Source organism: Netta rufina (assembly GCF_964035555.1).
Source record: "Netta rufina genome assembly, chromosome: 30".
NCBI classification, from domain to species: domain Eukaryota; kingdom Metazoa; phylum Chordata; class Aves; order Anseriformes; family Anatidae; genus Netta; species Netta rufina.
The window spans coordinates 2,125,467-2,153,027 of NC_140154.1; the positions used below are offsets into that span (position 1 = coordinate 2,125,467).

At 59.6% G+C, this 27,561-nt stretch overlaps 1 protein-coding gene across 1 annotated transcript; it reads right to left on the reverse strand.

Moving 5' to 3' along the window:
- Positions 1-1,877: 1,877 nt before the first annotated feature.
- Positions 1,878-26,810, reverse strand: ANKRD52 (ankyrin repeat domain 52). Its single transcript, XM_084303712.1, has 28 exons — positions 26,728-26,810; positions 24,274-24,357; positions 22,046-22,124; positions 20,783-20,853; positions 18,948-19,148; positions 18,741-18,828; positions 18,459-18,601; positions 18,103-18,315; positions 17,905-17,983; positions 17,149-17,263; positions 16,979-17,061; positions 16,779-16,896; positions 15,758-15,826; positions 15,169-15,309; positions 14,962-15,039; positions 14,526-14,637; positions 13,841-13,912; positions 13,216-13,417; positions 12,728-12,815; positions 12,485-12,602; positions 12,025-12,244; positions 11,013-11,100; positions 10,390-10,473; positions 9,933-10,078; positions 9,566-9,648; positions 8,986-9,068; positions 8,618-8,709; positions 1,878-7,856 (listed from the first exon to the last, which is right to left on the reverse strand). Exons 1-28 carry the CDS (start codon positions 26,752-26,754, stop codon positions 7,612-7,614), a joined length of 3,222 nt encoding a protein of 1,073 aa, XP_084159838.1. The 5' UTR covers positions 26,755-26,810; the 3' UTR covers positions 1,878-7,611.
- Between the last annotated feature and the right edge of the window lie 751 nt (positions 26,811-27,561).

The window sequence follows — 27,561 nt, forward strand, 5'->3', positions numbered from 1 at the left end:
AGCTGCTACAAGCGAGGCGCACGCAGCGCCGGGCTGGGGCAGGCGATTTGCCCGGCGTGGACGCGGGCAGCGCCCGCCCTCGCTCGGCGCCTTCTCGGCTGCGGGGCCCGGAGCAAGAAAGCGATTCTGCAGGTGTGCGCCCCAGCCCGCTTATTGCAAGAGGTAGGTGTGAACAGTGCAGAAAGACACAAATTAAAACAGCTCGGCGTTCCCTAACCACCTCGCAAACATGCCTGGAGAGACTTTGCCCGCCCTGCGCTGCCTCTTCCCGCTGCAGCCCAAGCCAGGCGCAGGGTGCCGGTGCTGGGACGCGGCCAGGAGCCAGCGGGGGACACGGGAGCGCCCCCCACCAGGCTCATCTCGCTCCGGGGCATCTGTAAAGTGCAGGTGCCCCTGGGCATGCGGAGCAGCCAGGCCCCTTCCCCAAGAACACTCCAAGCTCCCCACGAAGGTCTCCGAAGCAGCCCCAAAACCAGTGCCAGGGGCTGTGCGTGGGGGGCAGCCCCCGGCCGACCAGACCACGCGGTCGCACCGGTGCCACAGCGCACGCCCAGCCCCGGCCCTGCTCACCCTGCAGGCAGACTTCAGCCCCTGCCGAGGGCTCTATTGCTTTGGAGACGTCTGGGGAGCGGCACCGCCGAGCGCCCGCTCCCCCTGTTTGGCACAGCCGCGGCCTGGCAGGGAGATGCTGAGCGAGCCCAGCTCGCCCAAGACCTCCCCATGCCACTGCGGTCACCCCAGACGAGCCAAGGGCAGAGGAGCCATGGCAGGGTGTTGCAGCAGCCAAGGTGCTGCAGCAGCAGGGCCCCAAAATGTGCCCGGAGGGATGGCCGCATGGCACAGCCCGGGGGGGCCGCGAGGCTCTGCTGGCTGCAGCGGGGAGCGAGGGCTCCAGCTCTTCCCTTACGCAGGACAGATAAGAAATGAAGCAAATCTTTCTAAACTCCCTTCCATGTACGTTGAGGAGAAAAACTAAAGGGGAAAACTGACCGGATGCCTTTAAAAGGATTCTGAAAGGGGTCTCGGAGGACTCACAAATCTGTAATGCTACGAAAGCCCCCAGTGAGACCCGTGGATCCACACACCCAACGTCCCCTGGCCAGGCTGGGCAGCGCTGGGGCCAGGAGCCCTCTCAGCAGCAGCACCAGATCCTCCCTGACAACCACCATTTCTCAGCATCCAGCCCAAAATCCAGCTTGCTGCTTGCCGCTCTGAGCATGCGCTCGGTCCCAGCCCAGGGCAGAGCCCAGCCTGGTTCCAGCAGCACCTACCGAGCGGTCCCAGGCACCAAGAGTTTGGGAAGAAGTGGGAAAGCCGCTGCCCTGCTGCCTTGGGGATCTGGGAAGGGGAGCACAGGCTCCAGGGGAAGGACCAAGGGCTCAGGAACCATCACGCCAGTGAGCAGCCCTGCAGCGAAGCATCATCTCCAGCCCCATTGCTGGAGCCAAGTGCTGTACGGAGCATGTACCAGGGGCACGAGAGCCTTTTTGGGGCCGAGAAGGACAAGAGCTGGCCCCAAGCACCAGCCCCCTCCAAAGCACCTCCCAGCCTGCCCCCGGTTGCATCCCAGCGCGCGCGGGTCCGTAAATCCAGTGAAAGCAGCCGTTTTGGTTAGTACCTTCAAGTAGGAAAAAGGGTTCTCAGGCCCAGTGGTCAGGGCCGTTTGCTTTAATGCCCTCCAAACGCCGCAGCCCCCCCAGCCCCCTCCCCGACACCGCTCTCCTTTTCTGTTGGGGCGCCTCTGCACCCCCCCACCCCCCCTTCCCAAACTGGCCACTTCTCACATAGTGCAAAATTCAGGAACAGAACAAGGCCATCAGCAGCGAGACCCCCGGCCGCCCCCTCCCCGCTGCCTAAGGAAGGGGAGCAGGGAGGGATCGGGGGGGCCCCCTGTGCCCCCAGCCCCACTCCCCAGCCAGGCACCGACCGGGCTCTCCCCGACCCAGTCCGTGCCTGCCTCCACGTCCCGGGCCAGGCTCCTGGGGCAAGGACCAGACGGACAGACGGACGGACAGACAGCCCCGCACGGCTCCGGCCGCAGCAGCACGGCGCAGCCTGCGCCCCCTCACCACGGGGCTCCGAGGACCCCCAGGAACCGAGCACGGAGCAGCAGAGAAAGCACAGGTTTGGTCTGGCCACCAGGAGCTCGCTCCTTACGGCCTCGGGGAAAAAATGAAGATAAGAGAGGAGGGAAGGAGCCCGGCAGCACGGGGCAGAGCCGAACCCACCCCAGGACGCGGCACACCGGCATCAGGGAAATCCACCGTCACGCACCGCCAGCTGGGCCAGAGGTTTCCATGCGTTTACTTTATTGTTTTCAAGTTGACGAACAATACCGATAAGACTGGATCAAGTAAGGCTATTTTCCTCTTTTTTTTTTTTTTTCCTTCCTCCTTCTCCTTTGCATCGGAAGGGAGCTCAGACATCGCCCAGACACACGGGTCCGCACGCGACCCACCTGCACGCACACGCACGCGAGAACACCAAGACACAGAAGAGGAAGAGTCGTTTATACCTGACTGGTGATGAGGTCTGTCCTATCGTATTCAAAGAAATGTTTATGTGCATAATATACAGAGGTGCAGCATTTACACATAGGATATTGTAAAGACACAGAGCTTGCTACAGATGCCTTCAAGTCCTCAGGGACGCGTCCCCCTTCCCCACCCGCCCCATTTGGGGCTGGGTCTGACCCCGCTCCGGCACCACGAGGGCGTTGGGCTGAGCGGCGTGACTCGAAGCCGGCCGGAGCCCCCCCCGTGCCCCCGGCCTCACGCGCCAGCAGCGGCGTACGTTACCCCGCGCTGCGCGGCTGCTCCTGCCGACGGGTCACCCCAGAGGGGAGGGCTCGTCCTTGCTGGGGTTTTTTTTTTGCTCCTTTCGAGACGCGCCCGGTGCTGCTGAGCCCAGAAAAAAGTCAGCCGGGAGAAGAGGTTTGAACAGCTCCTTGCATCCTTGGAGAGAAACAAAGAAACAAACGAAACGAAACGAAACAAAAGAGGAAAGAAGGAAAAAAAAAAAAAAAAAAAGAAAGAAAAAAACCCCAAACCGAACAATCCACGTGCTCATGCCAGTATTTCGAATGGAAGGGGTTGTTTTTTTTTTTTTCCTTTGGTTTCTTACTGAAGGCAAAGGTGAGAGCGGGCTTGCAGTCTGCACGGGTCGAACCCGACATTCACGGCTGGGGGGGACCCTGGGGGTCCCCTCCCTGTGGTCCCTGTGGCGGGGGGAGAGGAGCAGCCCCGGGGGCCCTCGCCGTGGAACTCGAATCGTTTTCAGGCTGCGGGGGGCACGGGGGGAGCCCCCCAGCCCCGCCACACAACACAAAATCAAACAAAAAGGTTGTTTCTTGGGTCTTTGCGGTTTGTTCTTTGTTTTGGTTTCTCGGTTCTGACTAATACTTTGTCTCGCGTGCTCGGGGGAACCACGAGGGGCCCGCGGTATGCACAGGAGTCGCTACGACACTCAGAGTGTTCAAAAAGCAAACAGAACTTGTTCCTTTTTTTTTTTTTTTTTTTTCTTTTTTTACATTTTTTTTTTTTCTTTTAGGAGATTTATCTTTGTTTTTAGTGCTACTTTCAGATCTGCCAGATTCCAGCCCCGGGATGTGGGTGGTGGGGCCAGGGACTGCGCATCTGCATCTCGCTTTTGGTCAAGGGCTCTGACTTCGTCGGGGACTGGGTCGGGGCAGGAGGGACGGGGCTGTTACATCTTCCTAAAGAAAATAAATCCAACTCGCCTGCAGCTCGGGAACAGCAACAACAACAAAAACACCAACCTTCTCCTCATCATCGTTAGGTGATTTTTGAACTCATTGAAGTGCCCGTCAAAGAATAAAGCCAATCGTAGCTTCCCTGGACTGCCCTCGTCAAGGAGGTTACATTCAGTGTTTGTCAGCAGTTTATATGGCTCAGTCGGACCGCAGCTCTCGCAGCCCGTTTGTCTAGCAATGGCAGTGCAAATACACCTTTTGAGTTGAAATGTATTTGTGCTGTTTTTTTTTTTTTTTTTTCTCTCTCAAAACACAACTTCCCTTTGTTCATTCATTCCCTAGAAACAAACTTCTTTTTTTTTTTTTTTTAAATTAAAAATTAAAAGATAAAACCAAAGACACTCTCTTATCCCTTCCGCTCTTGCTGCTCTCTATCCCGTGGGATGCTAAAGGGAATCCAGACTCATGCTTTAACAAAAGTGCTTATTACTTGAAGCAAGTGCTTTGGACCAAGGGGGCGGAGAGAAACTTCCTTCTGGGGGGGGGGAACAGAGGGACGGGTGGTCCGGGGCCTGCTTATTCCAAACCAAGATGAACAGCTTTAAGGGGGGGGGGAGCCGAAAAAAGTCGCTGCTTGGTGAGAGCTACACCAAACGGATGCCGGGCGCCGAACAGAACGCGAAGCGGGAATGGTCCAACTTTGGCATAAAGGTCCGTGGGGGGGCTGGGGGAGCCCCCGCTGCCGTGCCGGGCACGGGGGCACCAAGTGCCGAGGCTGGGGAGGGAGGCGGGCAGGGCAGCGGAAGTTTCCCTCCATCCCTCTTTACAATGCACTAGGGAAACCATCACAAATCTCGTTTAGCAAAATAATGCATTATTACCAAACACTTTGATTATTACTTAAATTGTCAAGCTGTGCTGTCAAATGTATACAATACAGCGTTAAAGGAGAACAAGACTGGTACCTGCAAGGAAACTGGCCGCACTTCCCCCCCGCCCCCCGTGTCCCTCCCGTGTGTTCCCAGACCCCGGATGCGCTGCTGAAACCTCATTTCACTCCCTCCTCATCATCATCATTATTATTATTATTAATAAGACACAAGGGGAGGGGAGAAAAAAGTCCTCGCCAAGAGCAAAGAACACGCGTACGGAAAGCATGGTGCTGCAGAGAAGAAATGGAGAAGCCCTTACGGAGATCACATTGATTGTCTCGTCATAGTTTTAGTCGTCGCGTTGAGTGAAAGGTAACGCCTTGTAGCACGGAAAGAAGGCAAAAAGAAAAAAAAAAAGATTGGGTTTCTTCTCGTAAAAAAAAAAAAAATGAAAACCACAATAACGCTCAGGAGAAAAAAAAAAAGAAGAGGGGGGAGAAGGAAAAGCAGCAAACTCTGTGTGCTCTGAGGAATTCTCTCACCCTGGCTACAGGAAAAAAGCTGCGAGCGGAGGGGACGTCGGCACCCGGCCCGCGGCAGCCCGAGCTCTGCCGCCGCCGTGCTCGGCCCGGCTCGGTGCCACCGGCGCCATCGGCCACAGGCGGGCGGCTCGGCCGCGCCGTGCGCCCGGGGGAGCGCGTTAGCCCTTGAAGACGACGGCTCAGGACTTTGGACCCATTTTCCCAGCCCGTGGCGGGAGGGCGATGGCCGGCAGCAAGGAGCCGGAGAGACAAAGCGATGCCGAAATCCCTCCCGGAACGGGAACGAGCTGCAAGAGGCAAGCGCGGGCTCGACGGCCATGTAAACAAGTCTCATTTTCCAGTTCTCCTCTGTAGAATACTGAAAAGGGTCTCCCAGAAGGACCTTTTTATTCAAGTTTCGTGAGCTCTGGTTCCGAACTGAGGTATTCGGTGCAGAAAGGTTAACACTTTCTTTCAAGCCGGAGGATCGGGGGTGAGTGGGGAGGGGTCGGCCGCCGAGCCCGGCACTGAGTGGGGGTGAAGGAGCGAAGCCCCTGCGGGAGCAGCACCACCGGCAGCACCCCGAGGTGCTGACAGCAAACCGGCCCCAGGTGGGGAGCAGCTCCTCCACGAGTCACAAAGAACAAAACGCAACCAAAAACGCGCTCATCACCCCCAGGCCGAGACCGGCGCCTCGTATTTGGTTCGGAGGGTTTGGCTTTGGTACAAGCAAGCCGCGGTGCGACGCCGGCCCCAAGGCCCACCAACATAACGGCACCACAACGCCCTGCCCAGATCCACCTCCGTGCCACAACAACCGAGGATGGACGGAGCAATGAGCCGGGTCAGCGACCAAAACGCTTCTCCTCGCGCCGCACGAGGCTCGCGCGTCCCCGGGCCGGGCGGTCGACCGACCGAGAGGCGCCGGACGGACGGAGAGAGGAGGCTGAAGCCTCCCCCCGAGCCTCCTCCCTGCTCCCCTCCTGCCCGGAGGAGGCTTTTTGCCCTGTCGGCCCGTTCTCGATCTCTGCACCCCGGTCTTTGGCTTCGAACGGACTCGTGGTATGGAGAAAGAGCATTGGTTTTGCACATGGTACTGTTACAGTAATTCGGAAGGAAAAAAATAAAATAAATTGAAAAAAAAAAAATAATAATCCAAAACAGTGCAACATTCTCAAATGCTTCAAACCTGCATTATAAATATGATTTCTAAAATTAAAAAAAGAAAACCCAAAACAAAAAACAATGATCCCACATACACACACGCTAGTAAAACCTGCCAGGATGCTGCATTAGAAAAATAAACACAGACTTACTTAGGGTTGTGAATAAGGACTTCGAAGTGCATTTTTTTCCCTATTTAAAGGAACTAAAGGAACTAGAACTTTCAGATTTTTTTAGTGATTTTTGTTGTGTTTTTTTTTTTTTTAAAGGTAAATGCTCATTTTTAAAGGTAAATGCTCATTTCTTTATAAATAACTCTTTTTTTTTTTTAAAAAAAAAAAAAAAAAAAAAGCAACACTGACTTTCGCATGGAAACAGCCATGCAACAGAATCATAGAACAGAACATCATGAGCTGGAAAGGACCCCGAAGGATCGTCAGTCCAACTCCAGCACAGAGAACAAAAATCCAAAAAAGAATCGTTTCTTAGGATCCAACATTTTGCTGAGAAAAAAAAAAAAAAAAAAAAAAAAAAAAAAAAAAAGAACAAAAAAACCAACAGAATCCCTAAAGTGCCTGGTGGAGAGAGGGAGGTTCCAGCAGCGCATCCGCGGCGAGCAGCCCGCGGGGTTGGGCAGCAGCACCCGTTTTTGCATAAAAATGACAGCTGCCAAAAGGATATTTTAGTGTCCCAGGTACAGTAGATCTTGATTCAAGTGTTTGTATTGGAATCGAAGGATGAGCGTGAGAAAAGTGACTCAGAGAGAGGAGCAGTTACAGTGGCACTTGGCCAGGAGCCAGCGCCCACCCCAGCGGCTGCGAGGCCGTCCAGTTCCCAAATCCCCCCCAGACCCCACCAAGAGTTCAGGCTTCCCCCTCCCGGCCGGCAGCGGCGTGGGGACACCGCCACCCTCGAGGGCAGGGGACTGGGAAGATTTTGATCCACCCCAAAAGCTGGGAGCCAAATCCCCTTCCCAGGCCACCGGATGGTCCCAACCGGCTGCTTTTTTTTTTTTTTTTTTTTTTTTTAATTTTTTGATTTTTTTTCGCATTTCGGTTCTCTCTGGCCAAGGAGCCAGCAGCAGCCCGGAGGCCACGCAGAGATGGGAGCGTGCGTTTGGAGGGGGGGGGACTCAAGGAGCAGCGCCGCCAACTGCTCGTCACGCCAATTAGCAGCTTCGGCACCGCACCGGCACCCCGGCAAGAAGAGGAAGAAGCGCTGAACTCTTGGTCTACCCGGCCACGCTAGAAGGCCTGCCCAGTCTTGTTCTCCTTTAAAGTGCCCTATATTTATAGAATTTCTAAATAAATATAATAAGATATTAGGTCACCCATAGTTTAAGCTACTCCGAGTAACAGCCGTCTAAGCCGATGGCATTGTGCCGGTCCTTGCTGTAGGGGCAGGTGCTGCCGTTGGGCAGGGCCCCGCAGGCCGCGGTTTTGGCTGCAATGCCGCAGTTCTTGAGGAGGTTGAAGCTGAAAGAGCTGATGGCGTCTTTAGGTGGGAAAGGCTTCATGGTGGAGAGGATAAGTGCCAGGCAGTCGGCTACGTCCTTGTTGGGAGCGCATGCCAAGGCTGGGGTATGACCTAGGACGGAGCCAGCGGTGAAGGCGGTGCCGGCGCGAGCCAGGGCTGCCCCCGCCGGGACCCCCAGCCCACGGCCCTGCTCCTGCCCCCCATGTGGATGGACCCACGCTGCTTGGGCCTTCGACAGCTCTAGGCCGTGCTGATTTCCAGACAAGTCTGGACCCCGAATTGGATTGCTTTGACTGGGGTGGGTTTTATCCCCTGCGTGAAGGGGCTGCAGCTTCTGTCTGCCTTTAGCTCTGAGGAGCTGCTTCTGGGCACCGGCAATCCTTGCAATTTCAGCATCCACTTTGAAGCGTGCCAGGATCAGCAGGAGACGAATTAAAAAAGCCTCAGAAGCCCTGGCAGCAGGGCGGACGTAATGATATTGCTCACAACTTAAAGCTATTCCAGCAGAGCAAAAACTCTGCTGGGAGAAAAAGCTTCTGGCTGCAACAAGCAGCTTCTGCCAACTCGCAAGTGAGTCAATAGCTTATCAGCGGCTCAGCCAGGGCTGGTTTTGTGCCTGCCCACACCTGACGGGCGAGACCGACAGCAACCAGAATGCACGGGGGTAAAAGATGTATCTGAAACCCCTGTGGGACCTGGAAACACTTTCCCCGGGGATGATGGCACACCAGCCTCCTCACCCAGGCTGGGAACGTGGAGCTCGGCCGCAGAAGGGATGGGAAATCCTCCCCGTGCCAGCCGAGTGCCTCGCCTGGCAGCCCCCGCGCCCCGAGACACCTCACAAGACCCGGCTACCCACGGGGGGCACGCACCTTCTTCATCCACAGCCAGCACGGTGGCACCTCTGCTGAGCAGGGCCTGGACGACGGCGGCCAGCCCGTTCCGCGCTGCGATGTGGAGCGGCCTGGGAGAGAGGAGGCAGCGGTCAGGGCACCGAGCAGGGATAGCAGCCGGGCTCCGGCTCCACATGAGCAGCCAGAGCAGCAGCAGGGCCACCCCCTGCACCACACACTGGGCAGGCACTCCAGGCACAAGTGCCCTCAGCTCTCACCACATGCACAAAGCCATAACAAACCTCCTTCCACTGTCCCCTCTCCTCTTTCCCCTCTCGCCCATGCCTCACCCCCACCAGCCAGCCCTGTGGTTTTCCCTCACTGGTGCCAGCTGTCCAAATACTCACATCTGCAGAGCACTGTTACTTGCATTGATAAGGCCAAGGTCTTGGGTTTCCCCCAGGATCAACAAGGCACACTTTTCATGACCCTGGAAAGGAGAGAGAACTGTTTATAGCACACGATCAGGAAGGCAGGGGTCGCAGATGGGACCCGGCTGCTGTCTGAGCAGAATGTTCGACCCCCTGGGATTCAGAAGCATTCCCTGAACATGTCCTTCTGGAACAGTTTACCACTTCTGAGGGCCTGAAAAGAGAGCTGCTGTCCCCTCCACCTCCTCCTTTGCAGCATCTCCTTTTTCACACTGGGCACCCTGATCACAAACCTCCTGCTTCCCCCACGGATGACACTGAGCACAGAGAAGGGTCCACAGAGAAAGTACAGACCAGTGCTTTAAGCTGGTAAGTAATTTTAAGCTATGCTGCTTAAAATTGGATCAGGAGCATCTGTACAGGCCAAGACAGGCAGGCAGAGCAAGCTCAGGACCCTCGCCTCCACACCAGCAGGGCAGGAGGCTCCCCCCATCATGGTTTCAAAGCTGCAGGTGATGGTGACGGCAATCGCGGCTGTAAGCGGACGGCTCCCTACCTTGCTGCAGGCCAGGTGAAGAGCTGTGTTCTTGTTGACATCCAGCACAGTTATATTTGCTTTTGCTTGATACAGCAGGAACTCTGAAACAAGGAGGGACAGCTGCCATGGAGAAGGTGCCCAGCTCCCAAAGGACCCAGTAACAGAAGAGGCCCGGGGGGCTCACACCACACCCTAGGGAAAGCTGCTGCTCCATCGGGGTGACTGGCAGCCCTAGGAACAGCCCAAAACACCCCGTTCCCCACACAGTAAATCTTCCCCTCTCCCCAGGGAGGTGCCAGGTACTGAAGCAGGACACAGACCACGGTGCTGTGCTGCAGAAGCACGCTTCCCCAAGTGCCCGGGGAAGCACCCGCCGGCCACGTACCGACTGCTGCGGTGTGCCCGTTCTCTGAAGCCATCATGAGGGGAGTCCTCCCCAGCTTGTCAGTTGTGTCCACCTCGGCTTGGTGGCGCAGAAGCAGCTGTAAACCATGGATGTTGTCTGCAAAGGCAGCAGCGTGAAGGGGTGTCCTGGGAAGACAAGAGAGCGCGTAAAGAAGAGGGCCCTGCACCCACCCCAGCAACACCACCCAGGCCTACAGACACCAGAGTCCTCCCGTGCCACGGGAAGAGCAGGAACAGCAGGGATTGGACGTGGCCATTCCCTCCTGCAGCCACCCCATGGGGGCTCACACCCCAGGCAGACCCCGAGGCAGGTCAGGAAGCAGGGGTGCTGCTCCCCTGGCCGACCACACGCATGGTGGGAACCCCGAGGAGAGCTGCAGGAGTCACAGCCAGCAGCACTGGGGACAGGGGCGAGAGAGGGACGAGTCCGTGCTCACCTTCCTTTGGCATCTCTGCTATTAACAATCTTGGCACCTAATGCTTCCACCAGCATTTCAGCAGTGCCGTCCTGGTTGTTAATTCTGCAGCGGGGACGAGAAGGAAAGTTAGATCAGGGCTGAGCAGCATCAGCGTGTCTGCAGCGGGAGCAAGCAGCAAGCTCCTGCGGCACACTAGTGCAAACAGGAGCTAGTCTGGAGCTGTCTGGGTAAAACACCCTTCATCCTTCTTGGTGCTGGTCAAGGAAACAGCACCGCGTTGGAGCAGCCTCACCCATCCCTCCGTCAGCCTCCCGCCCCTGGCAGCTCCCTCCAGCTGAAAGCCCGAGGGCATGGGAGCCTGGTACTCGACAGCCCCAGCCGTGCCGCAGGCAGACAATGAGATTGCTGCTTTACAGCTCCCGGGGGCCCTCCAGCAGTGCAGCGACCACCTCCCTGCCACGGGGGAGCTGGGACAAGCACATTGTGTAACCCAGAGCTGCTGCTGCCCAGAGAAGGGCCCCTGGTACACAGGGCAGGGTTTGGAGCTCCTCCTGCAGGCTTCTGCCCGCTCAGACCCTGTAACCCCTCTCCCACGTCACCTGGGTGAGAAGAACCCAGGGCAGGTCCCCGGTGCCACTTACACTGCACAGTGCAATGGAGTAAAGGGATTTCCTTCTAGGTACGCAAATGGATTGTGTTCAAGTAACAATTCAAGACAATCTTCATGCCCTGTGAGAAGAGAGGGACATAAACACATCAGTGCCCAGCCTGCGATGGAACAAGAAGGCACCGAAGGCCTCTCCAGCTCTCCCCATGACCAGAGGGAGGCCCCAGGTACCATGGGGTGAAACTGCCCAAAAACAGTAACTGAACAGGGGGCTGAGAGCACCCCGCTCCCCTCCACTGTGCACTGCCCCCACCCAAGCAGAACGCCAGAGCAGAGCGCAGCCAACGCAGCGAATCCTGCACCAGGGAGCACAGGAGCTCGGGACCAGAGTGCCCAAGCCCTCCCCTGCTCCAGCACAGGCAGCAGTGCTGTTTCCTCTCTGTTAGAAACCTCGGGAGGTTTCTAACCCCACGCCTTCTCCTGAGGCCACACTCCTGGCTTCCCCTTGAAGCGCTGCGACACCCCCTCACGCTGCTGCACCAGTCCCCCCAGGGCGAGGGCCCAGTAATCCTATAAATCTGTCGGTCCTGAAGGAAGCAGCAGCAGCTATTCCGCAATGGCTGTTTTCATACTTCATTCCTTTAAGGAGCTTGGCAGAGGGAGCAAAACTCCCCGCGCCCCTCCCTGGTTTGTGCTGTCTGAACTCACCAGGCTGAACTCAGCGCTGGGCTGACGGCCCCCAGAGCAGCGGGGGACAGAGGGACCAGAGGGACACCCTGGCTCTTCCTGGCAGTCGTTAACAGACACGAAGGCTGAGCCATCATCTTACCAGCTTGGCAGTGTCACCGGATTGCTCAGGGCACAGCCACCACAGAGAGAGAACAACCCCCACACGCTGCCCCAACCACACCCAAAGGCAGTTTTACTGCGTCCTTCTTTTACAGTGTGTCCCAGAACACCACTAGAGCTTTTTGGTAGAATTCCCTCCTCCCCATCGGTAGCCAAAGCGGAGCAGAGCTGGGAAGGGGCCCAGCCTGGGTCCTTACCGCTGTACGAAGCCCAGTGCATCGGTGAGTAACCGCTATAGTCCACCACAGAGTCCAGAGGGTCAGTAGAGAGGGCTGCCTGCAGCAGGGTCCTCAGGATTTCTAAGTGTCCGCATGCCGAAGCAAAGTGGATCGGGGTGCGGCCTTTGAAATCCCGACACAGAACGAAGGCATCGTGGTCCAGCAGGGCAGCCAGGCAGTCCTCACAGCCCGTCACAGCCTGTGGCCAGGAGAGAGGAGCAGAAGGTCAGACCTCCTCCTCCAACCAGTTAACGACAGAACCAGCCCCTTCTTCCACAGCTCCCTCCTCAAACACTGCACTTCAGGAAGGGAAAAGGGGCTCTTTCACTCAGGACTCTCACGGCAAACAGAAACCACCTCCTTGTCCTCCAAGCAGACCCCACGCAGGAGGCCCCCGAGCAGAAGCTGTGGGACTCTGGGCACCCAGAGATGCGCTCACCCCTCGATGCAGCGCGGTCCTCCCCCTCTTGTCCGCTGCGTCGGCTGTGGAGCCCTTCTCCAGCAGGAGGTGGACACAGTCAACGTGGCCGTTCATGATCGCCAGCATCAGCGGGGTTCTGCACGGGGGGGAGAGGCAGCAGCAGGGAGAGTGGGCTGGGGCAATCAGCTGGGCTCCAGCGCTGCCCTCTCCTGCCCCCGCCACCCCGCAGCACATCCCCGGAGAAACCCCGGCCGCACTCACTGGCCGTGGATGTCCATGACGTCGGTGATGTCTGCCCGCTCCCCGCTGTCTATCAGGAGGTGCAGGGAATCGGTGTTCCCGTTGGCAGCTGGGGAAGACAGGCGAGGAGAGGAGTCACACACACACACACACACACACACACACACACACACACACACGGCTGGGTTCCCTCTTCCCAGCCGCCGCCGCAAACCAAAGGAACGGGCTCGTGCTCAGCAGCCAGGCACACGTGGCTGAGCGAGCTCGTTATGGGGTTGCTAAGCTACAGCACTGATCAGCACGTGCACTGGCTGAGCTGCAAACACGTGCGTGCAGGAGCCGCCAGCATCCTCCCTGCTACCCACTGCGGGGCCGCTTGGACCCTTGGCTGCTCCAGCCCCGAGCATCAGCCTCATCCCTGCACAGCAGCCAGGTGAGGGGCACCCCCGGCACCCCCGGGCTCTGGCCACGCTCCCTCACCACCCCCGGCCCCGTCTGCCCTCCGTTACCTGCGGCGTGGAGAGGGGTCCACTTCCTCTTCCTCTCCTTCACCAGGGCGGACGCGCCGTGGCTGGTGAGCACCTCCACGCACTCCGTGGAGCCTCTCTCCGTGGCGAGGTACAGCGCCGTCCGCCCCTTGTGGTCCCGCACGTCGAGGTTCACGAGGGTTTCGGCAAGTGTCTTTAGGGCTTCACAGTGACCATTATAGGCCTGAGGACAAAGCAGGCGACGTCAAAGCAGCGCCCAGAGAGGCTGCAGACAGGAGCCCCCGCGCCCCCGGGATGAGATCCTGATCTCCAGGTCCCTGCAGCCTATGCCCCCCGCCTGCACTCCCACCCCACACAAAGCCCTTGCCCAGACACAGACGAGGGAGGTGGCTCCAAACAGCAGCAGAAAGTCCTGGAAAGAACAAGGAGTTTAAAATATGAATCAAAGGGATTTTGCCCACTGGCCTGTGGGGAAAGCCAGTCCCAGGCTGCTGCCTCCTCTCCTCCTTCGCCCTGTGCAGCTCTGACAGACGCCCAGACCCAGCCCATGCTGCCAGGGAGCAGGCACCTCTCCAGGACACTGCGTGAACCCCAGCCCAGAGCCAAGTGCCCTCTGCTACCCTGGGGCCGGGCCAGCTGTACTTACAGCTAAGTGCAAAGGGCTGACTGGAATGGTGCTTTCCACATCCTCCAGGCAGTTAAAAGACATTTCCAGGAGCTGCAATGGCAAAACCATGAGGTCACAGGTGATCCCTGCAAACAATCTTGGAGGCTTTCACGCACACCCTGTCCACCAGCGGGCTGCAGAGGCGTTAAGGAGCAGCTCACCTGCTCCAGAACGATTGGAATTTCAGGTCAGCACCAGCCTTAGCCTGGCTTTGGGCCCTATACAGACAGCCACCTCCCTGCTACCCAGAGGCCTCTCCCCTCCTCGTATGATTTCCTATACCCACATGGCTGTAAACTTAGAGCTACAAGGCTTTTTCTGTACTGTGAGAGCTCTTCCTTGGCACAAGCCTCCAGGTTTTCTTTTAAAATCCCAGCCTTGCTGTGTTGCCAGGGTTTTAAGCAAGACATCCACACGTCCCCCTTGCCAGGTAACAAGGCTCCTTTCTCTCAGGCCCAGGTTTTTTCCTCTGTGCTATTCCCAGCACAAAGGCTCCCCACGAGTCCCTGAGGTTTTTCATTAAACCCATTTCCCTTCTGCCTGGGCAAACACTGCCACTGCACTGCCTGCAACGCACACAGTGACACTGCAGGGCTGGATGAGTCCCTTCTGAGGGACCTTCCCCCATCTCCTGCCAGCCCAGAGGGTTTTCTCACTTACTCACCAGCTCAAGGTTCTGCCTGTTGCCGTACGCAGCTGCATAGTGGACAGCAGTATAGCCCTGCTTGTCCCGGAGGGATGGGTCAGCACCATTATCCAGCAAGAACTCTAAACAACTGCAACGAGCAAGAGAACGGGAGAATAAGAAAATGGGGAGATCAGAGAGGGAGAGCTTTGCAGGCCCCCCCACGATTTGATCAATGAGCAGATGCTGTACAAATCCCTTCAAGGCATGGAGCACACACACACCCCCCGGGGGACCTGGCAGTAGGACCAGAGCGATGGCCAGGTTTGCTCAAGAGATCAGCAAATGCTTCCTCCAACACGTCACTGCTCAGCTCAGAGCAGGCAGAAGCGAGGTTACTTCTAGCGGCCGCATGCAGGGCCCGGGGACAGGGTAAACAACAAACCACGGCCAGGCGGCGCTGGCAGCGACTCACAAGAACGCCTCCTTCAGCCTGGACTCCTTCAGCGGCTCCTCGTCAGTGTCATGGCTGTTTCCTGAATGAGTCTCTGCTCTGGAAGGTCAGGGGACTGCATCAGTTTGCTGAGCATCCCCTCCTACTCACCCTCCTCTCCACAAGGCAGCAGAATATCCCCTCCCGCCTCGCACCAGCGCATCTAGCCCAGCGCCGAGACGCACTCACCTCCTGTACGTGTCCGAAGCAGCAGCATAGTGTAAGGGGGTACAGCCTTTACAGTCAGCCTCGTTAATACTGGCTCCTGCAGTGACCAGTGTCACCGTACACTGGTAGCTGCCGTTGGCAGCTGCGTAGTGCAGTGGAGTCCTGCAAAGGGGAAAGGAGAACGGGGCTTAGGGGCACTGCTTGGCACGGGGGGAGAAACCCTACAGGCACCACGGCAGGAGCTGGGGAACCAGCCCCCCCCAGCTGCTGAGCTGCACCCTGTGCTGGCTCGAGGCTTTGGGTCGGCTGCTCCTTCTGAAGAGCCAGAGCCCTTGGGGCATGAGGGGAGTTCAGAAAGCAGCATACGCAGGGGACCAAATCCAAAAAGCTCCCTGGAGGTGGTGTCGTGCCTCCTGCTAACAAGCCCAATCAACCAGCCTGCCCAGAGTCAGAGCTGGCATCCTCACTCCCTAACGCCCAGCTCAGCCCCGCACCTTGCCGTAAGGCTTCAAACACCAAGTGCAGCAAAGGCCTTGGGAAGGTCCCAGCCCAAACCCAGCTGTTTCTGAGGCTGGAGGAATCACCTTGGCAAGGCTCCCAGCACGCTTACCTTCCAAATTTATCTCTCCTCCTCAAGTCAGCACCGCTGCTCAACAGCAAATTAAGACATTCAACGTTCCTGCAGGAGTTAGGGAGGGGAGTTAGACACAGAGGAGAAGGGAGCGCAGCGGAACACAGACTCCTCCTAGTTGCAGACAAGACAAGCTACACTTCTTGGGCACGCAGCCTGGATGTGCCAAAGCTCAATTCAGTCTGTCATCTCCAGGCAGCATAACAACCACAGCCATGGCTGGATGCTGCTCGTACAAAGCTCTTCCCTGCTCTCCAGTGAAATAACCCTCCCAGGCTTTCTGCCTCGCCAGCGCTACCCTGCACTGCGTGGAGCTCTCCGACAACCAGGCAATTACAGAGAGACATTTGCTGTGGCATTACCGCAGCTGACGCACTGGATTTTATGCTACAAAAAAAAAAAAAAATTAAAAAAATCTAGGATTTCTGGCTTCTGCGTCACTGCTTTGTTCCTGCTGCTAAGGCCGGGTGAGAGCGCTGCACGGCGAGGGCCGGGTCTGTCACCAGCTCCACGCAGCCGAGCAGGAGCGAGGTCCCTGGCGGGATGCTGCCCCTCTGCCGTGCCGCTGCGGCAGCGCTCGTTTGCAATGCACCGCGTGAAATCAAACTCCCTGGCACACAACACGAGGCGTTTGCACAGCCAGCTAAATCCCCGCTGCTTTTCAGGCGACGGCTTGTGACCCCTTCACAAACAGCCAGCCGAGGAAGTGTTTTAGCCCCGTCTTAAAGAAGGGTAAACAGCCACAGAAGGGAGTGGCTGGGACAAGTCGCAGCAGCAGAACAGGGCCAAACGGTTTCCGTCTCCATTCCTGGCTAGGAACCTGTGTCTCCGCTGCCTCCCAGATCCACACATCCCAGGGGTCTGCCAACCCTGACCGAGCACTGCACTGGGCTGCTCGTGCCACACGCTGCAGCGCACGGACAGAGAGCAGGGTCGGGGCTGGGGACAGGCAGCGACGCTCCTGCCCCAACGCAGGACCAAAGCCCTGGGCACGGCTCACCCTCCAGAAGCAGCAGCGTGGAGGCAAGTCCTCCCAAGGTTGTCAGGTGTGTTGATATCGAAGCCTGCGGACAGCACGTGCTCGTTGCTCAGCGAGGAGACGATACTGTACAACTGACCTGCGGGAGGGGCAGGGGGTCAGGGGGCTGCGGGGGCTCTCCCCAGTGCCCCTCCCAGCAGGGGAGCAGCCGAGCCACTCACCTGAGGAAAGTAGCTTACGACAACAGTCTGAAAATCCAAAGAGAACAGCTAAGTGCAGAGGGAACATGTCGTGGATCCCACGCCTGCCAGGGGACGAGACGGGGTCAGCGTGGATTGATTCCGCATCCTCCAGCCCAGGGTGGGGGGAGAGGGTGGAATTGTTTCCTTACCTTGCAGTGTCAGCACCATTCGTCATCAAAGTACTAATTAGCAGCTCGTGGCCATATCTAGCAGCAACGTGGAGGGGGGTATTGCCGTATTTGTCAGCACAGTCAATCTCACTGCCTGGGAAGGGAAAGCCAAACGCTGGTGAGTGGATTCTGAATTCCAGCCCCAGGCAGCGACCCGGCTCCGAAGGAGGCTCGAGCTGCGGCAGGGAGGGACGAACGAGCAGCCCTGCTCCGATGGCTGTGTCCCATCTCAGGGACACATTATTGCTGGTAACTTGAGGCCATTCTGCACTGTGCAGAACTGCAAACTGCTGTCTGTGCTGGGAGCCTGTGTGTATCCCGCCAGCACAGGCATTAGATCTCCCCCCGTCCCCAAGGAGAGGATGTGGTAGCACCCCCAACCCCCCAGGTCCGTGGCTGAACCCCTGGGGTGCCTGCCAAGTCCGCAGCCCTCTCACAGGAATATTGTCTTTCAGGCTGGACGCAGAGCAGGCACGTTCTTCGGCCCCAGCAGCTCTGACCTGGCTGGAATTTCAGTGCCCTGGTTTGCACTGCACTGCCCTTGGGAGCTCCTGTGACCTCCACCACCCTCCCCAAGCACAGGGCCCTCCGCAGCAGCCCCAAGAGCACAGAAGTGAATTTGAGAGGTAATTATAGAGCTCTGAGACCCTCTGAGCAAACACCCAGGTGGAGGCAGGTGCTGAGCAGCACAGGATAAGGAGGGGGTAGCCCGAGGCTGAAGAAGAAGCCACTCACCATTCTGAATGAGGATCTGCGAACGCGTGAACCGCCCGTGGATGGCAGCCATGTGCAAGGGGCTCTTCCCTTCCTTACTCTGCAGAGAGCAGAAGCGAGGTTGAGGTCGCATCGGGCTCCTGCCACCACCCCGAGCTCGGCCCTGGGGCAGCAGGGCCCCGCGCCCCCAGCCCAGGGCTCAGCCCCTCAGCACCAGACCTGAAAGTTGACGTCGGCCCCGTTGTTCACGAGGAGCTCCAGGCACAGGGCCCCGTTGGTGGAGACGGCAGCAAAGTGCAGAGGGGTGAAGCCCTTCTCGTTAGGCTGATTGACGTTGGCGCCGTAATTGACCAGCTCGTTGGCCACGGCATCTTGGCCCATGTAACAGGCGATGTGAAGTGCAGTGTTACCGAAGGAGTTCGGTTCGTCGATCTGCGGGAGCAGCAAACCCAGAGGATTTGGGGATTCAGGAGAGAAAAAAAAGGCAGCCAAGAAGCAGCCTGCGCTCCCAACCCTCCCCCATCTCTGGGCCAGCCTGCCCTGAGCCCCCCAAGCACCCGCACGCGGGGTCTCACCTCCACGCCCAGCCTCAGCAGGTGACGCACGACCTCGATCTGGCCGCTGGCTGCCGCCGTGTGCAGCAGGGTGTAGCCCTTCTTGTCCTTACACATCACGTCGGCTCCCCGGGCCACCAGCAGCTTCAGAACTTCCAAATGCCCTGTTTGAGGGATGGGGGTGAGAGCCGGGGTCCCCAGGGTGTGGGCACAGCGGCGTGGGGAGCACCGCCAGCCTCAGAGGCGAGGCCACAGACAACAAGGGAGGAAAAAAATGGAGCGATGCCCGCAGGGAAAACCTACCCAGAAAAGCTGCCCAGTGGATGGGCTGGCGATCCTTCTTGTCGCAAGTACTCAGGCTGGCCCCTTTGTTTAACAGCAGGTTCACCATCTGGATGAGGAAAAGCAGTGAGGGGGGCAAGGCCGCCGCTCCCCCCACTGGCCACGGCGAAGGCCGGACCCAGGAGGGGACCCACGCGGGGCCCCGGCGCCCGAGCCCACGTCACCGACCTCGAGGTGGCCGCTGTGCACGGCGTGGTGCAGCGCCGTGCGGCCCGTGCGGTCCGCGACGTTGACAGTGCTCAGCAGGGGGATGATGGCCTCCACGCACTTGGTGGCCCGGTTGGCAGCGGCGACGTGCAGAGGCGTTTGCCAATACTTGTCGCGGGCATTGACGTCTGCCGAGTGCTTCAGGAGGAGGTGAAGTGCTTTCTGGCAGGACGAGAGGAAAGCACAGCTCTCACCTGGCCCCCTGGGACCTGCAGGAGCCCCCGGCAAGGTGAGGGGGAGCTGCAGCTCGGCCCATCTCCTGCTTCCAGCCCACGCCGAGCTGCCCGGGTCCACAACAGCCCCGAGAGCCGGCACCGAAACTGCTCTGCACGCTCACAAGGCTTCTCCCTGAAAGGAAGGACTGGTTTTGCTTTTGTGTCCCCAATGACACTGGGGAGCCCGTGTACGGCTGTGGTTCAGCTCGTTATCACAGAGAATGGGTGAGAGGAAAAGACAGCGAAAAGACTCCAGGAATGAGCAGGGAGAAGGGAAAATAGCCCGGCTCAAACACCTGCGTGAACCCTCCAGCCCTCACCCAGGCTGCTGCAGCCCTTTCTGGCTGCTCCCAGTGCTCCCTCCAGGCTGGAGATCAGCGCGAGGGACTCGAATGAGCCAGACTCGTCCCACCCCAGCACAGCAGCGAAACGTGGCTGCACAGGGGCAGTGGCACAGGAAAAAGAAGTCTGATTTAACCATAAACGAGTGCTCATCCATGAGTCCGGCGATGTAACGCACCCAGGGGGACAACAACATTGACCTGTATTTTGTAATTATTTCCCCCTTTTGCTGGTAGAGGCTGCTTGCTGTAACCTCATTTCCCTCCCAAGGGGTCGCAGGCTGCCCACTTCCAGCGACCCAGGCTCCCAGCTCGGCTCTTCCCCAAGTGCAAACTGCTCCCCTGCCTGCTGGGAGCAGCACGCCCAAGCTGCCAGGCAGCACGCCCAGCCAGGGAGCAGGCTGCGAGGAGGAGAAGCCCTGAAGCACACTCCTGAAAAAGCCTCCCCTGGGTCCGAACCCCCACCAAGCACCCAGGGGAAGAACAGAGCGAGAGGCGGCTGCAGCGCCTCTGAGCTGGGGCTGAGGAGCAAGGAGCGTGCTGGAGCTCCAGCCTGACGGCCAAGCAGTCCCAGCTTGCTGAGCTCCCGTGCTCCAGCGACCCGCAGGAACTGTCCACACACGTTCAGAGCCCACAGCAAACGCCCTCAGCAGAGCTTTACGCGAACGTATTTCATCTCGTGTCTGCTGCCAATTAAGAGAATTCATGAAAGCAGCCGATGTGTGGTGACTTGCCCTGCTCATAAGATTCAGGGCTTCTGATTGCCTGGCTCCAATGTGACCGCAGAGTTGCTCGCTCCCAAGTAGCTCAAAAACAGGACAAAGTTAAGTGGGATGAAGTTAAGCCCACAAAAGCTAAATGTCGGGAAATCTTTCAAATGAGATCTGTTGGAATCAGCTCCCAAGAGACAGGGCGAGAGCCCCATCGTCCCTCAAAGAAAAGTAAAGCTGGATTAGACAAAGCCCTTGGGAAAGGGGGCAAGGCAGGGAGGAGGATGCTGTGCGGAAAATCCACACATAGCTCCTGAAGGATGGAGGGAAGGGAACCAAGAGGATCCTCTCCAGTTCTCGTTTTCAGCCTCTGAATTACGAGTTCATCTCTCCGCTTCAACGAGAACACCCAGCCCAGCTGAAACCAGGCAAGATGGAAAGGGGAGAAGCACGGCCCCCTCCTCCTGTCAGCGCCCAGCGCCTCCACGCAAGGAGCCGATGAAGCCAGAGGCACAGCAGAGGGAACCTACCTCGTTACGAGAAGCCGCAGCGCGGTGTAATGGGGTGAGCCAGACAGTGTCCTTTGCGTTAACGTTAGCACCTGAGGAGGAACAAAAGGAGAGGGTCAGGGAACAGAGGTGACCAACAGCCTCTGCTCCACAGCAGGTCTGCGGCCACCTGAGGCTCCTGCCGGGCACCAGCACTGGTTCTGCTGCAAAGAGGGCCCCGTGCTGGGCTTTGGGTGAGCACCAGCCCCATGGAGTGCATGGGGAACAAGCTGTGCCCCTTGGAGACTGCGCCAGTGCGCTGCACAGGATGCAAGGCAGAGGAAAGAGACTGCATCTCCCAGGCTGCCGCTTCCCCACCAAGCCAAATAACCCCGGCAGAGACCCGGCACGCAGTTCTGCTCGTTGCTTTAATAAAAGACACTTGAGACACACAAAAACAACAACCCAAACCAGAGTGTTTCAGGCTGGGAGCTGTGGGCACTGCGGGCTCTGTATTAGAAAGGAAAGCTGACAGATCACCGCCACCCCCGCTCCAGATTTGTGCCCAGCACTTAGGTCCAGTGACCCCAGAAGCCCCTGCCTTTTCCTGCTGGTGAGAACTCAACGCAGACGCATGCAAAAATCAGCACAGGGCACAGAACGGCATCCTGTGCTCCGCAGGAGGAGCTCCACATCCCCAGTCCTCTTTAAGGAGACCTCAGCAGAGCATTTCCCCAGGTCTCTCCTGGTCAGGGGCAGACAGGATTGTGCCAGGGAGGGCCGCAGTGCCCAGAGCCGCTGCAGGGCAGCAGATGAGGAGGCTCCTGGATGTGCCCTGCTGTGCCCAAGCACGAGGCTGGAGGGAAACAAGGGGCAGCTTCACACAGGCAAAAACTCAGCCCAGCCCCTGGGTTTTGAGCTGGCCCCTCATCGTGAGCAGTGAAACCCCGGTCTCCACTGAGCACCCTGCTGCTCCAGGCACCTCTGGGGTGCCCGTCCCCGCTGCAGCCTCCTCCAGCACCTCCCGACGCTGGGCACCTCGCACACATCTCCCTCCTGGCTGGGTTCCCACCTCTGCTATTTCAGCTCCACGATGCTTCTCTGTCTGAACAAACCTCCTAGGATAATAGCAACATTTCCTAATCTTCCCCTGGCTGCAACCCCATTGACTTAACGAGGAGCACACGGCTGCTTGGATGGTGACCAAAAATGATGGCTCTGCACCCCGAGACGCGGAGGGGATCAGAAAGATGCCCCAAAGGTGCCCCAGCACTCGAGACGAGTGCCCCGAGTCCTGGCCCTTACCTGACAGTATGAGGAGCTCAAGGATTGCAACATCTCCTAGGTAGGCAGCAGCATGCAGCGGCGTTCGTCTTTCTTGGTCCTGAGCGGGGATGCAAGGAACAAAAGCTGCGATCAGCTCCGAGGGCCCGGGAGCTTTCACGGCGCAGTCCCTCCCCTGCTCCAGCCTGCCCCAGCAAACCCTGGGAGCACACGCAGACACCGTGGGGCATGGAAAACGGGGAAAACGGCTTAAAATTGGAAGCCTCCTCCGGCCCTGCTGCCCTGCAGGACTCCACGGGTCCTTGCTCACAACCCGAGGTAAAAGCCCGGCTGCGCTCCGACAGCGCGCAGACCGTCCTGGCACTTTTATCCTCGGGCCAACAACAAAAAACCACTTAGAGTTACAGACAGCTCCTTCAGCTCCTGCTGAAGGGCAGGAAGGTGCCAAAGCCCCTCTCAGATCCTAGATTGGATTAGCTGAACAAAAAACACCTTTCACTTCTGTTTACTCAGGGCTGGGCCCTGGGTAACCTCTGCCTCGAGGCATTCGGTTCAGGCTTTCCTCGGGGAACATGCCACGTCCTAAAGCCGGGAAGCAAACAAGTAGAAAGCTGGAAGAGCTCAACCCATTTGGAGTCCCAGATTTTGGGCTGGGAGAAAACAAATAATCGTTTGACATCGAGTTACGAACTGTTTGGGACATGGTGCTGGTTTCTTTTTTTTTTGTTGTTTTTTTTTTGCAGCAAGTCGTGCTGGCACAGCCAGGCAGGAGGATGTGAAAGTGAAACCCAGCTGGCAGGTCAGCGAACAAGCAACAACATCTCTAAACCTGCACACAAGAAGGAAATTACGCGTTAACAATCGCGGTTTTATTCCTCCAGCAGCTGCAGAGAGCCCAGCAAAACAATCCCCACACTCTCTCCTCCCAGGAGAGGATGGAGAGCTGCCCGGTCCCTAACCCGAGCAGTCACGGAAAAAAACCCTCGCGCTATCTCGTGTTGAGCTCAGAAGGGATCTGATCGCCAGCCTGGCGCGGTGGCAGCAGCACAGAGCTGCCCTTACCTCCTCGTGACACCGGCCGGCGCAGCACCAGCCCTGGACCTCACCGGCAGAGCCACGCAGATCGGGGAGCACCGACCCAGGCAGCCCGGCCAGGAGCGAGGCGCTGAACCGGGACGGACCCGGTGAGCCGGCACAGATGGCTGCCACGCGGAGCTCACGGCTCGGCGGTGTTTGGGCTGAGTGCGTGGCGCCTGCTGACCGGCAGCGGTCCAACTGTGCCACCGTGTCACCGAGACACGGGGGCCTGGCACGGCCGGGGCCGGCGAACCCACCTTGCGGCCGCGCTCCTCGTCTGCATCTGCTGCTGTTTGTTAGCGGGAAGCCTGCAAAGCAGGTCGATGGAACGCAGGCTAACAAGGCAGATGGGAACGTCCTCCCTGCTCCACAGCCTGGCCTTGTTCCGATAAACCACGCTCATCGTCACCAGCCTGGGGCTGACGCGGGTTGGTACCAGCCCGGCCGCTGGCCAGGACCTGGTGGGACTCGTCCCCGTGGCCACCGCGTGGGGAATCAGCAGGGTGCATGGTGAGGGGCAGCACCGGGCACGGGGTCCTGCCACTGGCCCCCCCAGGACGCGCTGTGCCCACAGGAACGAGCGTGGAAACCACCCCCAGCCACCAGGCTCGAGACAAACAACGCCTCCCCACACCCGTGAGGCTCGGTCCGCTTCGCTGACCGGCTCAAATCCTCCTTTCCCCTCTGGGCGACCCTATCACGGGGCAGACCTTCTGCATCCACACCAAACAATTTGGGGTTGCTGTCCCAAAGGAGAGAAAGGTAAACTCACAGCGTGACAGGGCTGAGCCTCCACGGAGCCCTCCCACACGCCCCACACCGCTTCCCAGCAATGCTCTGCGCTACAGAAGGCTTTAGGAAGCTCCTGGGGAAGTACGGGAGCGCCGTTCTTCCACACAACCCATTTTACAGATAGTAAGATCGAGGCAAGGGGACAAAACTGTAAAGCAAACGGCAGCCGAGCAAGCAGCAAAATCTGAAGTCTTGGCTTCAAAGCCCCGGCTCTGACCATCCTTGCATAAAGAGCGCCTCTGACGGGGTGCAAGCCTCCCTCGTGCAGCCTGCGCCCTCCCCTCTGGCTGAAGAACCGAATGGCCGGGGGAAGGACGGGGAGGGGCAGCGGGGTGCAGGAGGGCCGTGAAGCACAGACAGCACGGCCGGGCAGCACTCACCAGTACGTTGATATTCTCCTTCTGATTCAGCAGCGACCGCACCTCCTCTACATCGCGGTTGAAGATGGCTTGGACCAGAGGAGGCTGCAAAGAGGAAACAGAAGCAGGTGGTGAAGGTGGCAGCACGTGGAGGATGCGGCCGGGCCGGGAGCTGGCCGGGCTCTGCTGCACCAACGAGCTCCTCCGCCTGCTGCTGCCCAGGATGGGCCCGGCGGCCGCATCCAGCACCCCTCAGGTGGCTGTGGCAGGACGCAGCTCCGACGGGCACAGCTCGCCTCCTGCCTTGCATTTTAAGCAAACGAGAAGTCGCTGCTTCTAAAATGACTCGGACAAACTGAAGGGGATTTAACGTCGATGGGGAACGCGGAGGGGAGGGAGGCTGCAGCCAGAGCCGGCACAGCGAGGACAGCACTGGCATCACCAGCACCGGGAAGCCTGCACGCATGGGTCCACAACCCCTTGGCTTGCTCCTGCACCACAGAGATCGCTGAAAATATACCACGGGCTACGTGAGGAGTGGGATTAAGTCCTTAGCAGCTCAGCCAGCACCAGGGACCAGTTTTCAAGCCAGTACAGGTAGTTTTCGTGACATGGATGGCTGTTGGTTGGGGAAACAGGCCCAGGGATTGCTAGGAAAGCCTCCCCGCTACCAGAGCCCAAGGAGCAGCACCGATCACAGAGCCAGCATCCCAACCACAGCCTCCAGCAGCGTGCCCACGACACAGCTCAGTGCCCGTGCTGCAGAACCCACCACACAGCAGCGCCCGGGCACTGGGACCCCAGTCCCGCTTACAGCCTCGGCCACAGCCAGGGAACCTTTCCTCCAAGCAGGCTGAAGCCTCCTGGTGCCAGCCAGGTCTTTGCAGACCGCACTCAGGCTTCCCGAGATGCAGCTACGTGATGCCTCACACTCTCCTGCAGAAGACCTCGTATTTATTGCCTCTCTCCTATCTTTTAAGAAACACCTGCAACGCTACGCTGGCTCCGACGCCACAAAGAGCCTGGCAGAGCCAAGCCTGGAGCTCATCCTGTTCGCTGCTGCTCACATCTCCGAGAAGTCACCTGGCAGGCCCTGGCAAAAAGGGCAGGCAAAGCTCCAGCCAAACTCCTCTCAAGCTGCGCCGTGGGCTGCAGAACCGGCGTCCCGAGCAGCCAGCGCCTCCTGCCACATCCCCGGGCACGAGGGCTGCTGCCTGCACCCCGAGTATCACCTGAGAAGCCAGCACCTGGTTCTCATTCCCCAGCCCTACGAACAACACCATGACACCCCGAACTCTCCGGGGCAGAGGCTGTGGCCGCTCCAGACCCACACAGCACCCACCATCACCACCCAGACACCTCCCCGCAGCCCCTCACACCGCGACACGCAGCCGGTGGCCGCTGCTGGCCCCTCGTCTGCAGCCCCAGCACCAAACTGAGGAGCCCTGCAGGTCGCAGCCCGCCGGGGGAACGCCGCCACCACCGCTCGCCCCGGCCAGCCCCGCGCCGCCCGCCCGCCGCACCAGCACAGCGACAGCGCTTAAACACGGGGAACACATCCCGGGTCAGAGGCAACGCGTGCGTCATTCCCCTGGAATGCAGCAGACTCAGCATCACTCGTTAGACATTAAAAATAATAACAATATAGAGAGATTTTGTTTTAAAAAAAGGAGGAAAGATTCGCAGATGGTAATTATGCCCTGAGCACTTCAGCGGCGCGCGGTTTGCAGCAGCGCTGGCTCTGACACACCCACCCCCCGCTCAGCGAGCTCAGTGTTTGGGTAAATGACAAAAAATAACATAAAATAAAATACAGTTCCGTCCAAATCGCGCTCAGGGCCCCGGCCCCGGCCCCCCTGCACCCGCCAGGCGCGGGCTCAGCGCCGCCGGATCAACGCCGCCCCCGGGGCGAGGGGCAGGCACCGGGGGCCCCCCGGAGCCCGAACGGAGCCGCTTGGAGGCAAAACCGTGCGGGAGCGGCGGGCTCCGGCGGCCGGGCCCGGGGAAGCGGGGCCGAGCCCCGGCTGCGGGGGGTTCGGGGCCCGGGGCCGGGCCGCGGGCGAGGGCCACGTGCGGGCGCCGAGCGCCCCGGGGGGCGCCCCCGGTACCGGCTCCGTGCCCCGAGACCCCGGGCCGGGCCTCTCGGAGCCGGGTCCCGGCTGCAGGAGCCCGGGCGGCCCGCTCCTTCCCGGGGCCCCGCGCCGCAGGGCGGGCTGCCGAGCGCGGGGCCCGGCGGTGCGGGAGGAACGCGGCGGGGCCCCGAACCGAGCCGGGCCGGGCCCCGCAGGGTGGGAGCGGGCCCGGTGTGGGGGGCTCCGCGGTGGGGCCGGGCCCCGGGAACCGGGAGCCGCGGCCTGGGGCGGCGGCCGGGCCCGGTGCGGCGCGCGCTAGGCCGCGCATCCCCGGGCTCGCATAGCGGCGCTGCCGGGCGCGGCGCGGGGCAGGGCGGGCGGGGGGCGGCGGCGGCGGCGGTACCTGGTCCGTGATGCTGAGAATCCCCATCTCGGGGCCGCCCTCAGCGCCCAGCTCCCGGCATCGGGCTCCGGCCGCGGCGGCTCCGCTCGGGCGGCTGGCGGGGCGGGGAGCGCCTGAGCCCGCCCACAGCACAGGGAGCGGCCGCCACCGGGCCGCAGCGCCGCCGCCGGCCGCCAGCACCGACAGCGGGGCCGGGGGGCGGCGGGACGGGGCCCCGCGGGAAGCCGAGGGGCGACGGGGACCGGAGACCCCCACCGCGGCGAGGCCGGGCCGGGGGTCGTGTCCCGCCCCGGTGCGTCCTCAAGGGGCTGGGGGGGTCCCTCCGGAGCAAACGGGCTCAGCCCGGTGTCCCCCCGGGGTTGGGGGTGAGCAGCACGGAGGGGACCCGGGGCTGCCACTGCCGGGTGCAGGGAGGACGGGGGAAGCCGGGGGGGTTTGTCTTGGCGTCGTCTTCCCAGGCCCGGTGGCCCCGAGCCAGCCCGCAGACACCCCCAGTCCCTGCCTGCCGCCAATTCGGTGGCTCGGGGGGGTTTTGCTACGGGGAGCCAGGTGCTGGTGGCTCCTGCACACAGGACGGTGGCTTCCCACATTGACTTGCCCTGCAGACACCGCTGCTTCCCTGGGGTCAAGATCTGGTCTGGGGCTTCCACATCAAGAGGGCTGGATGCGCAGGTGGCAGACAAGCAGCGCGCTGTTGCAAAGCCTTTGGAATGAGCTGCAAGGGTTTGAAGGCTCGCAGGTTGCTGGTAGGAGCTGTGCTCTCTCTGTCTCCAGTTCCCAGGGTAAAACCACCTGGAGCAGCCTCTCCTTGGCAGCAGCCCCCAAATACACTTG

Bases quoted from the DNA above. Each gene is read 5' to 3' on its own strand.
- ANKRD52 (XM_084303712.1), bottom strand. From the start codon at position 26,754: ATGGGGATTCTCAGCATCACGGACCAG. The intron at 17,062-17,148 runs GTAAGGAAACAA...GTCCCCTGGCAG, and splicing joins AATGGTGCTGACACTGCAAG to GCGTGGGATCCACGACATGT. The intron at 15,040-15,168 runs GTGAGTGCGTCT...CTGACCTTCCAG, and splicing joins GCTTCGGACACGTACAGGAG to AGCAGAGACTCATTCAGGAA.